The 14,089-nt window shown below is 35.6% G+C and overlaps 1 protein-coding gene across 3 annotated transcripts in view; it reads right to left on the bottom strand.

The window, feature by feature from the left end:
• The window catches only part of ZFR2 (zinc finger RNA binding protein 2), a 113,225-nt gene that overhangs the window by 72,246 nt on the left and 26,890 nt on the right, over nt 1-14,089 (bottom strand). For all 3 annotated transcript variants that reach the window (XM_031947857.1, XM_031947858.1, XM_031947859.1), the window contains exon 2: nt 4,510-4,744. In XM_031947857.1, coding sequence (XP_031803717.1) covers nt 4,510-4,744 — 235 coding nt within the window. The remainder of the gene's footprint in view (nt 1-4,509; nt 4,745-14,089) is intronic.

The raw sequence follows: 14,089 nt of genomic DNA, 5'->3' as shown, positions 1-14,089 counted from the left end.
AAGGCAATATGGGTACCAAAGTTCTAGCTACAGTGCCAGAATCTGATACACAAATTCAATGTTCCTTATATTAAGCAAATCTGACTGTAAAATTAAAAGCCAACACATCCTATTACAGGGTGGTAGTGTTGTTGTTTGTCCTTCATTCTTAAAGAAGACCACAACATCAGGGAGGTGATACCATGACGTGCAAGGGAATTGGATTTCAGTGAGGAAGGGCTGAGCAAAGTCACCTGCCTCACTGTCCCCTCCAGAGCCAGCTGGGTCCAGTGGCAAGACATAGATCAAGATGACTGGATATGGCCCTGGATGCAGTGGGAGACCTGGGTCTTTTTAAGGTAAGGTCTTCAACAGGTCTCAGTTAGACTGAGGTCACAGACTGAGGCAAAGATTCTCTTCCTCTAGATCAAAAAAATCTAAATAAATACATGAATGAACCTGGGAGAGGAAGACCCTCATGATTTCTGGACAAAGCAGAAATGACTATTTACATTCAGAATCAATCAGGACCCAGAAGGTTGCAGTATGATACAATAGAAGGATACTGGGTCTAGAATCCAGAAGACCAGAATTCTGCACACATGGTCACTGATTTTCTCTCTGATCTTGAGTCCCTTAACATTTCTGGACCTCAGCCAAATCAAATATCAAGCGAAGGGATGAAGGTTTTTTAACTCTAAAGGTCTAAATATGTGATTGCATGAATCCACATTAGAACAGAATTCCCTTTCATGATATCTCCAGGAAGTGATCAGTGAATTTCTAAAGAAAATGAAACTTCACAGATATATGTGTTCAGAATCTTCTCAAGTATCAAGTTAGAAAACAACATAATTCTGGAGGAGGTGCTCAATTAGGCTATACCAACTACATGAGGTGAATATAAATATCCTTTAAAAAGTGCTGTGAAAAAAGCATCACTAATACTGATTGAAGCTCTCTTGTTGGTCAACCATGATTATCTATTCATGGAAAAAGTGTGGTTAATGATAATTTAATAATAACATTTATAGAGTACCTATTATGCTAATAATGTTTTAAAATATTATCTCACTTGATTCTCACAACCATACTAGGAGTTAGGTGCATTATTATTTCTACTTCACAGTTGAGGAAAATGAGGCAAATAGAAGTTAAATGACTTACCTAAGATAGTAAGTTAAGAAGTGTCTAATTTGAACTGAACTCAGGGTTTCCTGATTTCAGCCCCAGAATTTTATTCACTGTGCCCCTTAGCTTCTTGGTTGATAACAGAGTAGCAATTGCCACCCTATTCTCTCCCTTGCTCAGGAATTGAATTCCCAGCATCTCTCCTTCAGTCTCCAATCTCTACCAACCTTCACTAGTGAGCAGTATACTTTGGGAACTCCACTTCTCAAATAAGTTATAAACAGTTTATTTTGAGCAGGAGTCTACAAACTGTGTCTAAAACAACCCTAAGATTCTACAAAATATCTCTATAATACTGTTATTAAAAGATGGTAACAAAAAGTAGGCTTAATTTGTTATCTCTTTTATAATGTTTGTTTCCATACCATACTAGGAGGAAAAATCCAAGGATATCAAAATCATTGCAGAAGGCTCTATAATTATAATATAGTTTGAAAACTAGCCCATTACCAAGAGCCTAACATTAGATCTAGAACCTTAATGATCATATTGTCTATAATCTTTTTATTTTACAGAAAAAGGCCCAGTGGCGAATAAACTTATCCATGGTCACAAAGGTGGTAAGCCATACAACCAGGTTCTGGGCCCAGTCAAAATTCAATATTCAATCCACTATAACAAAATAACCAAGAGGACTGGGATGGAGCTTTTTGGATGATACCTGACATTAGGATTTGGGGAACTGAGCTCACTCTATACTTTATATAATTTAGCATAGTGTCTTGCATATGGCTCAATAAATGTTTTTGATTGACTGATAAATTCAATCATCATCTTGGTCAAAAACAAAACAAAACAAAACAAAGATTACAAAAGCTTTCTAATCTTTCGAAGCAGAACATAGCAGTTACTTATGCTGATATGCCGTACTGCAGGGGTCCTTAAACTTTTTAAATAGGGGGCCAGTTCATTGTCCCTCAGACTGTTGGAGGGCCGGACTATAGTAAAAACAAAAACTTTGTTTTGTGGGCCTTTAAATAAAGAAACTTCATAGCCCTGGGTGAGGGGGATGTCCTCAGCTGCTGCATCAGGCCTGGCGGCCATTAGTTTGAGGACCCCTGCCGTATTGGTTCTAAGACATGCCACACTTGTTTTCCCTAAATAACTCTCCTCTAAATAAACTTAGTGGTCAGAATGTTAATGAGGCAGAAACCTTGAGTTTAATAGTAGCTAGAGACAAACTGTCCAATTCTTCCAATCAAACTTTAGCAAATGAAAGCAAACGGTTGGATCCCAGAGGAGAGAACCTTATTTCCTGAGATTAAAAACTTCCTTGGATGGATTCTGATGAGGTTTTATTGATGGGGAAAGGGAGAGGACTGATAAGTAGTAGAAGACTAAAGTACACTGCTAGACTCGTAAGCTCCTTGTGAACAAATAAAATTTCATTCTTGGCATTTGTATTCCCGTGGCTGTCACACAATAGGTGCTTCAAATATGCTTGGTAATTGATCATAGGCTACTAGCAAACACACATACATATATCACCTTCCTCCCCTCAAAAAAATTTTTTTTTACAAAGAAAGGAGCAGTTTCAGGCTAATCAGAGGGTCTCAAAAACCAGCAGTCATTCCCCTCTCTTCCTTCTTCCTTAAGCCTCAATTTTTAAGTCTAGCCATAAAACCTGTTGTGCCACAGTTTCCCTAAATTGTCCTGCCTCAGTTTCCCTAAATTGTTCTGCCTCAATCCCCCTGGTTGCAACCTCCCTTCCTAACCATTAGGACTGAGATAAGTAGGGCTGGGAGCATTCCACAGAGCCATAAATTGCAGATAAGTTACTTAGAGATATGTAAACATATCTCTTATCCCAGATGTCCTGTCTCTAGTTTGATTGCTCCCTTCACTCCCAATGTATCAGCCCCTAAGTGTCAGAACCTGATTTATGGTCCATTCCTGGCAATTCCTGCTCACTAGTATTCAGACTCTACCCCTTGCCTTTGTCTCCCATGATTGCTAGAGCCACATAAAAATCAGTGGAATCTCACATTTGATGCTAAATTCTTAGAGACAAAAGTCCAATTCAGCCCTGGGGGGAAAATGGATTCTGATATACCTCCAGACAATCTCTCCCTCTCAGAAATTCAAATAAAATATTAAAAATTCTCTAATCTCTCTTCTGCCTAAGTTTCTCCAGCATTACAAAACCCACAGACCATGCTCAATGTACTTGCTTGAGTGTAAGAAGTTGTCAACCCCTGGCATAAAATAAAAGTTCCACAACCACAAAGAACATGAGAGCAGTGGAAGGAACTCTGAATTTAGGAGTCAAGAGGTTTGAATTTTCCATATACTATCTTCTCTGCTGTTACATGATTTTACTGATATTTGCAAAAAAAGAAAAAAAACTAAAATTTCTTCAAAATACTATATTAGCCCAATGTAAATCACAAAAGTTTCCCTCCAGATTGGGATAATTTTCTGTTCATTTTTATCTATCTTAGTGACAAAAAGTGATGACAAAAATCAACTTAAAGTAAAGTAAGGGAAGAAGCATAAGGCTGGAGATCCTGAGTCCAGCATCCTAGTCCGTGCTTCCTATTTAACTTGCCGATGAGCCTGAAGCTATGGAGAGTAAGAGGTAAGAATCTATTCCAGGTCTTGAATCTTACGTTAACTTGGCTCACCAAAACTCCTTTTCTGATTGAAGTAGCAGAGAAATATTTGTTAATATGTGATTAGAAATCTAATGACTGAAGGAAAAAGTAAAACTACTATACAATGGATCAAAGGCTTAGTTTTGATCTTAAGACAGGAAAAGCAGATAACAATGGAGACTAAAGACATTTGAGAGAAAGGTACTTGAGGACATTGATATGATAAGTTTACTTTGATGTGTATCTCAACTATTTACATCTCTGTCTTAAGTAACCAAGATTAGGGCTTAATCATTTATATCTCAGTAGATTGTGCTTGTTAGATTTTGCATTGGAGGTATATATATTTGTCTCTCTGATCAATAAACTTTGAAGAGTTCATATTCAAAACTCTCTCTGCCTGGCCCTCTACATGAAGCAACTCATTTTACATTTATAAATTATATTTTTCTTAACCAGAAAATAAAGACAGCTGGACCAAGATCTCCTCCAGCTATAACATCTCCTATATTTGCATTGAAAAAAAAAGTTAAGTATTAAAAAAATCTCCCTAGTAATTAATAAAATTTTGAATATGATCATTTCATGTTTTACATAGTTTTCCAGGTATATCTACTTGTCTTTTCCTTTCAGAAAGTTCTTATTGTAAAGGTATTGATCTATATTTGAAGGCAGCATGTATTCATATCAATATAATAAGTTAGTTGTCAAAGAAAGGTATCAGAAGCCCTTTTGAGAGTAATACCTGGTAATTCAATGCTGTGGAAGGCTGTGAGGTTGGTTCCTGCTGACGAGGATTGTAACTGTAATCCTGACCTGTGTGGGCCTGGTATCCACCAAAACCCACTGAGGAGATTTGCCGGGGCACTGGAGTTGTAGGAACATATGATGGGGTCACAGCCTGGGATACTCCAGGACTTGGCTGGACTGAATAATTTGTTGCAGTGCTTGAGTGAGAATAAGCAGTAGCAGGTTGAGTACTGGAAACCAAAATAAACACAAAAGAATCCACCAGGTTAGCTTAAATATGAATTCCAGTTCAATACACAAAATCCATTCACATTGCACTTTGGTTGTATCATTTAAGCTCAAATCTAGTTGGAAGTTAACATGGTTTTCTTGAAAATTGAGATACTTTTCTTTGCACAGAAAGTTTAACTTTAATAATATCCCCTCTGCTCACTCCAGTTAGGTAGTGCCTTCAGAGATCTGGGACCATACAAAGAGATGTTATAATAGGATATACTGGTTTACAGAAAGAGCAATTTGATATAATCTATTATTTATATAACATTTTAAACTGAAATAGAGTAGTAAGAGCAAAAAATATCAGAACATATTTACTAAAAAAGATATATTATGAGAACTAAAAATATAATTATAGCAATAAAAACAGTGCTTGCATGGATTAAAATATTTAAGCCCATAGAAGAAAGCCTGCAAAAGATCAGTAGCAGACTATTATCCTTTAGTATTCAGTTCAACAACATCTATTAAGCACTTTTGTAAGAGACACCAGCACTGAAGATGTGAAAATAGGTATGACAAAGGGTCTGCTCAGAAGCTTACAATCTAATGGTGATATGGACAAGTATAAATACACACACACAAAATGATATATTAGAGAATGAGATAAATACAAAAGAGAAATCTAGACAAAATGCTATAAAAAAAATTGAAGGAGGAAAGAACAATTTTACCTAGGAAAAAGGTAACATCTGTATTGAGCCTAGAAGGAGGGACTAGATGAAAACTGGGAGCAGAAAAGGATAAAGGAAGATTTGAGTATTAGCATGGAGAAGAGAGAAGGTGGGATATAAATGAGCAACAAAGTTAAATTTGGCTAAAATATCAAATATGTGAAGGAGAATATGATATAAGAAAGAACAAGTAGAATAGAGTCAGGCAATGGAAGGCTTTGAGTCAGGCCTTAATATTTTATTTAAGAGCCAAAGAAGAGCTACTGAAGGATTCTTAGTAAAGAAGTAAGACAATAATCGTATTTCATTAGGAATATTATTTAGGAAATAAGCAGAACTAGGAGAACATTGTATATAATAACGGCAAGATTATATCATGATCAACCATAATAAACTTGGCTCTTCTCAGCAATGTGGTGATTCAAGACAATTCCAATAGACCTGGGGTAGAAAATGCCATCCACATCCTACGAAACAACTGTTATGGGCCAGAACTCTAAACTTGAAACAAAGCATTCTTACAAGATACTAAGTCAGTGGAATTGATAGAGACAATAGTTATCTAATTTAGCATGGTTCAGTTATGGGCCAGAACTTGAAACAAGGTATTGTGAAACTGAGGAGACAATGGTTAAATCTAGTTTAGCATTGATTTAATTCTACAACTAATAGTGGTTTCCTGGTGATATAATGGTTAGTTTGTACTCAGTGTGTAGCATATAAGCTAGAAGCCTCAGTCAGGCAAATTCAAAGATTCAGAGACAAAAGGACAGAGCTGGAGGCTAAAGGCAGGAGCACAAACCCTTGGACTCAGATTCATCCCATCTCATACCACCTTGGTGGCAGGCTCTCCTCCTTCTCTTCTCCACTGAAACCAAGACTCCGGGAGGTCTCTGGAAAACTAGCCAAACCCCAAGTGAAAGAGACAAGACTTTGAAAGAGATAATAAAGGATTTGTACTTTAACATCTGGCTGCACTTGTGGTGATTACTGAACTGAAACGAAGGCTGCTCCCAGAGACCCAAGAAAACCTCAATAGAGAACATTACATTTTGGAGAGAATATTACAAAGAACTATAAAGACTGAATGTGAATTGAAGCATAGTGTTTTCACCTTTTTTTTTTTGCTTGCTTGCTTTTTCTTTCTCATGTTTTTTTCCCCATTTGATCTGATTTTTCTTGTTAAATATGACAAATATGGAAATATGTTTTAAAATATTGTATATGTATAACCTGTATCAGATTGCTATCTTGGGAAGAAAGGATATAAAGGAACAGAAGAAAAAAAATTTGCAACACAAAGTCTTACAAAAATGAATGTTGAAAACTATCTTTACATGTATTTGGAAAAAATAAAATATTATTGAGAAAAAAATGGAATATTAATTTAGTTTATCAGTCATTCAAAAGACAACCAAGGCCATGGAATATATGCCAGAATTATCTATTTATTTATTTATTTCATTGTGCAAAATTGTTACTGTGAAAGACACACATTATTACTATTCTTACTTTAATTTTTTTTTAATGGAATATTACTCAGGCAGTGTGTGGAAATAAGACCACTTAGAGCAATTTCTAATGGTCAATACCTAAAAAATAATTAGTCCTATATTAGGGTTGGGGCAGCTAAGTATTACAATATATAGAGTGCTGGGGGCTGGAGTCAGGAAGACCTAAGTTCAGATCTGGCCTCATACATTTATTTGCTGTGTGAGCCTGTGCAAGTCACTTAACACTATTTTGCCTCAGTTTCTTCATCTGTAAAATGAGCTAGAAAAGGAAATGGCAAACTACTCCAATATTTTTTGCCAAGAAAACCCCAAATGAAGCAATGAAGAGTCAGATACAACTGAAATAACTGAACAACAAAAGTATTAGGGCTGTCATATTAAGTTTATTTTGTTTATTTATTTATTTTGTTGAGGCAATTGGGATTAAGTGACTTGCCCAGGGTCACACAACCAGGAAGTGTTAAGTGGTCTGAGATCAAATTTGAACTCAGGTCTTCCTGACTTCAAGGCTGGTGCTCTATCCACTTCATCAACCAACTGCCCCCATATTAAATTTAGAAAGTCACTAGACTTGATAAATGTTACAAAGGTAGGAAGGATAGGCAACAACTAAATGGATACATGGAATAATAGAGAATTAAGAATCAAAGATGACTCTAATCGGTAAATTTTTATTCTATTTTGATTCATTTTTTAAAAATTAGTATTTTCAAATATATAACACATTTACTTATTAAGGTGCTATTTTCTATCCCTCATAAGTACACCCACTCTAACTCTTAAATAAAGTTATGGTACCAAGACAACACTAAATAGTCATTATACAGTGAAACAGAACTATCTAATGAAGCAAAACAAGCTCTTATCTGTGATATTTTATGATGCTTTCGCCTCTATCAAAAAAGCAGCACTTCTACAAACTATTGGGAAAGAACGAGAAAATATTTGGGCCTCCAAAAATAGAATGATTCATAAAAATCCTACATTCTCCTATTCTTTATGATCTTGTTCTGCTGGTTTCTTTATTGCATTTCATTTTTTTAAAATTACTTAAGAAGTATGGATATAAAACTATCCCAAAAAGCAATAAATGTCATGTGGCACACATTTGCTTACATTAAAATATAAACACACACACACACACACACACACGCACGAGCACACACCCATCCACTGATCTAAAGTTTTATTAAATATTAGGTCAATATTATCTTTCATGCTAAAATGAGTTTCTAGAGAACAACTAGCATTAATCACTATAATGCATCCAATAACACTGGCTGAAAATTTTCTAAATTCTATAGTATAGATAATTTAATGGCAAGTAAAGTGAACATTCCAAAAGGAAATCACTAAAACTAATGCTACAATCTAGGGTCCACAGTGAAAAGATATCAAGGAATTAGTAAATTACAGTCAATAAGTATTTATTAAGAGCTTATTGTATGCCAGTTAATGTTCTAAGCACTGGGAATACCAATATAAGCATGAGAAGACAATGCATAAAATGTGGAGGATGATAGGATGAGTAAGGGAACAAAGATGCCTTGTGGAGGCAAGGTAGATAAAGTCTGGAGTGCAGCTTGGAGAGGAATAAAGACATGGTTGACTTGGGCACCCTCCTTAAATGGAAATTCCAAGAGAAGCCATTTAATCAGAAAGAGAAGTCTCAGAGACTGAGAATCCTTCCAAAGTTGGAATGGAAATAAAAAATCTTTATTTTCACAAACCTTTAGTTTCCTTTGTAATCCTATGTATTTTATTGAAAGCATTTAAAGACACTTTTCTTAAAAGAAGTTGATAGTTTTGATAAAACTGCCAAAGGGAGGGGTTCTGTATCACAAAATATATAGGAAGATATAGGAAGATGCCTATTCAAGTACTGCTAATATTCTTTAATGCAGAATTAGAAGAGATCTCAGGTTTAACTAGTCTAACCTGTCACTGAGGATGAATATCTTCTATAACTCTGACAAGAAATCAGTTATTACAAGAAAATCTGAAATGATAAGGACCTCATTACTTTACAAGGTAGCCCATTCTATTTCTAGACTATACTACTTCTTAAGGCTATTTCCTTTTATTCAACCAAAAGGCCCTACTACTAATTTCTGGGGCCAAATAGAACAAGTCTAATCCTTCATCCATTTTCCATAAGGCCTGAAAAATTCTTGTTCCCACCTGTGGAGAGGCATAGGCACTGGTATCTCAGTTTGAGAGAGATGGCAGTTATGGAGAGAGCAACTATGTGGTCAAGTAGTAAGAAAGAAAGAAAAAAGGAGATAAGATAGGACATGTGGAATTAAAAAGGGAGCTGAAATATGAAGATTACCTCTGTAGAAAACCCAAATTTTAATGGGAAATTTTTAACTTTTAATCTAAATAATGGAAGCCTAAATAAGTCCTTGGGGTGAAGGTGGAACTCACCAGAATTGGCTAGGGCAAAAGTCTAAGGATATTGGGAAGAACCTAACAATCTCATATTTATCTTGTTATCCAAGGGGAATCCAATACATATAGTGGTATCATGAGCTTGAGTGCTATATAGGTCCCTGAGGACAAAGTATTATTAATCAGAGAGGGAGAATCCTATCTCTCTCTATCATATATGTGTGTATGTATAGTTTCATTTATTATATGGTTTAGAGGCTCTTAGGAGACCCTTTGCATTACCTGCATTTTCTATGAGATAACATAAAGACTATTTATAGTTAATATATACTATTTCCCTGAGTACTTGGACAGGTACTGGGTTTTTTAGCCATATTTATAGCAATGTAGACAAGAACTATATTGTGAGATTCCCAAGAGAAACTCTGCAAGAAAGTGAATGAGCCAAAGAAATGTGACTTGGGCTTTAAACCCCAAGTCTAGGTAAGCCCAGAGATTGGGATGCTAAATTACAGGGTGTGTTATTTGATACATACTTTGTACTTATTTGCATGCATGATGTTTCAACCCAGTACAATGCAAACTCTTTGAGAGCAGGGACTATTTTGTTCTAGCATTGTACCGAAAGTAGGTCCTTAATAAATGTTTGTTGAACTAAATTGGATTTCATATAATAGCCCTTCAAAAATGTAAAGATATGATCTTCCACTGCTTTTTGAAAAGAATTATCCCACAAACTGTACACAAAAATCTATAGTTTCGGGTACAATACCTCTTTTCAGGTCTACTGTGTATATGGAAGTACTCATTTTGATTGGTGTAGGTTACATTCAAATTTTTTTTGAGAGGCAATCAGGGTTAAGTGACATGTCTAGGGTCATACAGCTATTAAGAGTCAAGTATCTGAGACCATATTTGAACTCAGATTCTCCTCACTCCATATTGTTCTATCCACTGTTCTATCCATCTAGCTGCCCCCTCAGGATTTTTTTTTTTTTTTAGGAAAAATAAAAGTAGATTACTGCAACACTCAAAATAGTTTCAGAGTTTTATTAATTTGGATGTTCTTTCAAATATAGTTTGCAACCTGTCTATGCCTATGCAACCTGTGTAGCTATTGCCCACGTTCTTCTAAGTTCATCAAAGGGAGTCCTTGTAGAACTACTTCAACTTCCCATCTATCATCCCTCACCCTATAACCAATCTATCTTTTCTTCCTCCTTACTCATTTCAGTAATGACATCTTTTATTCCCATCATGTGCCTCTCCAATGTCTTCATATATTAGTTACCAACTGTTTGGAGATCAGTGTTTTCCAAGTTGTTTAGCCATATAACAATACTAGGAGAATATAAATATTAAAAATACAGGTCTTTGTTTTCAGAAGGATGGACTCTTTAAAGCAGTTTTTAATTTCCTGAAGGCATTCCAGCCTGACCTTCTCTGATTTAATTCTGAGTCCATCCCAAATCAATGTTCTTTTGTACTAAATGTATCAGACATACATACTTGTGGCTCTACAGGTCGTCCAGGAAATGCTTATCACTATTAATGCAACGGGCATTCTTCATTCATTTCGTCTTTCACAGGTGGATGATCTCTTGAAAGAGACTTCAATACCAAGACATTATACAATTGGCATGATGTCATCCACAAAAATGATAACTAGGAGTACCTCATCATCCACAGAGAATCCTTTTAAGTTTGGACTCTTGCTGGTTCACTTTCACATTATCAGACATCTTTGGCAAATAAATATCATCCCTTTTTATGCCTCATCTTTTAGGTTTACAATCAAAGAATCACTGAAAGGGCTATTCCTGCCCTCATTAACAATTTTGACATAAGGATAGGAGATACTTTGTCAGAGGAGAGTCTTCAAGTATATGTATATAATATGTGTGTATGGCATTTTTAATATTTCTCACTGATCATACCCAACATGTTGCTTTTCATTGTCTTCTATGAGATATTAATACATGTATATTAAAAAAGAAATATTGCATATGAACATATGTATATATTATATATAATACACATGCATATATTATCTAAAACTGTGAATTTCTATTATGTACATTTGGATTTTTAAAATATAATTCATAGAGCTTGTGAGGAAGTGAGGGTTAAATTCCAAGTTAACAAAGAAGTTCCAGTATTAACCTACTTGTCTATGTTCTCTTTTAATCTTTCTTCATTCTTTTGTAATTTTTTAATGCAAACCAAAAGGGATTTCATAATTAGCCAACAATAAGCAGTGGGGTTTTATATTCTCTAAATCTTTTAGACAGTTGCAAAATGGTAAGATGAAGTTCATTGTAGAAGAGTGTCTCAAAATTTTTCTCTTCTTATTAATGCTTTAATCAAGGGATTCCTCAATTTGTATATCAAAAAGTTATGTATAAATAGAAAAAGACACACAGGTCAGTAGTAATTCTCAATCACTTTTTTCTAGTACTGTTAAGGTGCAAAACCTTAGAACCTAATTTAATTGGGAGTAACTGGATAGAGAACTGAATTTAGAGTCAGTAAGCTTTGGGTTCAAATCTTGCCTCAGATACTTACCAAGCATATAACCTTGGACAAGTCACTTAACTTCTCTGTAACTCACACATCCTTTTTAAACTATGATTTATGATCCTCTAATCCTATGAGCTGCTATTCCTTATCCAGCTAAGTAGCTATTCTATTCTTATTAACTAAATGTACCAAATAAAGCTATCATAAATCAATTTTCCCAGGTCCTTGGATTTTAATTACATTTTACTATATTGTATTTATCATGAATATTTGGTAAGCACCTTTTTCATGTGTTTATAAATTTCTTTTTGAAGGCCAGTCATCTAGAAGGGAATGCAAGGAATTACTCTGTAAAAAGAAAATAATTTGTCATAAAACAGTATCATCAAAGAAGAAAATGAAGATATAAGTTCTGACTTTTAACCATCTTTTAATCCTAAAGTCAAACCCTTCAAATTGTTATAGTGGAAAGAACACTGGAGGTGGGTTTCACTCTAGCTCTACTACTTATAACTTATGTGATCTTGTACAAAATCCCTTACTTCTCTGGGCCTGAATTTTCTCATCTGTTAAATGAGAAAGTTGAGTTAGAGAATATCTAAGATCACTTCCAGACTATAGGATCTATAGTAGAAGTGTCGAATAGAAACAGACTCCTGATATTATATACTGACTTAAATTAACATTAGCCATAGTATATTCTATGGATGGATGGATGGAGAGATGAATGTAAAATTTTGTAGATACCCTTGGGAGTTCTGCAGCTCAAATTTGACCTCTCTGCTCTACATGTAATTCCTGATATTTCAAATCTTGTAAAGTGGGAAAGCTTGTGGAGAAAAAGAGTATACAATACAATAAAAAGAGAATTTGAGTCAAAACAAAGAGGTTTAAATCTTAATTTTGCTACTTACTACCTGTGTGATTGTGTCAAATCACCTCACTTCTCTAGGCCTCATCAGTATATAAATATATGGATTGTTAGTGTATCAATAAATTAGTGGCATTGAACTAGGTACTAAAATTTCTTCATCAATTTATAAGAAGCAAATTGCTTCTAGTCGTTGTATTGAATGACTCTAAAAAGGAATATATTAGGACTGATTGGGCTGATTGATGAATTTTTCCCAAAAGAAGAATTTCTTCTAAAATTCAATCAAGCCTGTCTGGTTAATTGATATCAACTAATAAATAAAGGTGGAAGCACACTGATGGGGGGTGCTCATAAAAGCAAGAGCATTAGACATTTCCAACCCCTCAAGGTTAACCTAAGAACTCTGAGAAGTAGCTTTTGAGGATCCAACCTTGCAATGAGAATAGAGGATTGAGATGGAAGCCCGAGCCTATACTGCATATAAAATAAGGGGCTTGCATTAGATAACCTCTGAAGTCCCTTTTTATTTTTCTTTTTTTATAATAGCTTTTTATTTTTCAAAATACATGCAATTTTCACCATTCACTCATGCAAAAGCTGGTTCCATATTTTTCTTCCTCCCTTCTCCTTCCTCCCTCCTCCCTCCCCCCTCCCCTAGACAGCAAGTAATCCAATATAGGTTAAACATGTACACTTGGAATTCCCTTCTAAATCCTGCAACCTCCTATACCTTTAGTTATACGCCTTATCTCTTATCTTTTAGTTTGTTAATAGGAACTGCTTCATTTTTTGTCTTTATATACTCAGTATTGAACATAGTACCTGCGGTGATTTTGACTCTCTAGATTTCACCACCAGCAGTCATTTCACTCTGGTACTTCCCTCATGTCCAGGGGTTCTCACCCATGCTGGCCATCTCTTCCCACTGGCTAAGTCCCTTCCACTGTCCTCCATTTTGGGAATGGTCCAAGCCAGCCATGCTTCATTCCTCTGTCAGCTATGCTTCTTCCATCTGGACTTAACTACTATGTGAGTTTTCATCTGTGTACTTTCTCCCTGCCCAACCCCACTCCTCGTGTGTGTGTGTGTGTGTGTGTGTGTGTGAGAGAGAGAGAGAGAGAGAGAGAGAGAGAGAGAGAGAGAGAAGGAGAGAAGAGACAGAGAAGGAGACAGACAGAGAAAAGGAAAAAGACAGAGAGAAGGAGAGAGAGAGAGAGAGAGGAGAGGTGGGGGAGACAGAAGGAGAGACAGAGACAGAGAGAGAGAGAGAGAGAGAGAGAGAGAGAGAGAGAGAGAGAAAGAAAAGGAGAGAGGGAGGGAGAGGAG

Source organism: Sarcophilus harrisii, chromosome 1 (assembly GCF_902635505.1).
Source record: "Sarcophilus harrisii chromosome 1, mSarHar1.11, whole genome shotgun sequence".
In the NCBI taxonomy this organism is placed as follows: domain Eukaryota; kingdom Metazoa; phylum Chordata; class Mammalia; order Dasyuromorphia; family Dasyuridae; genus Sarcophilus; species Sarcophilus harrisii.
This window is presented reverse-complemented; position numbering and strand designations above follow the sequence as displayed.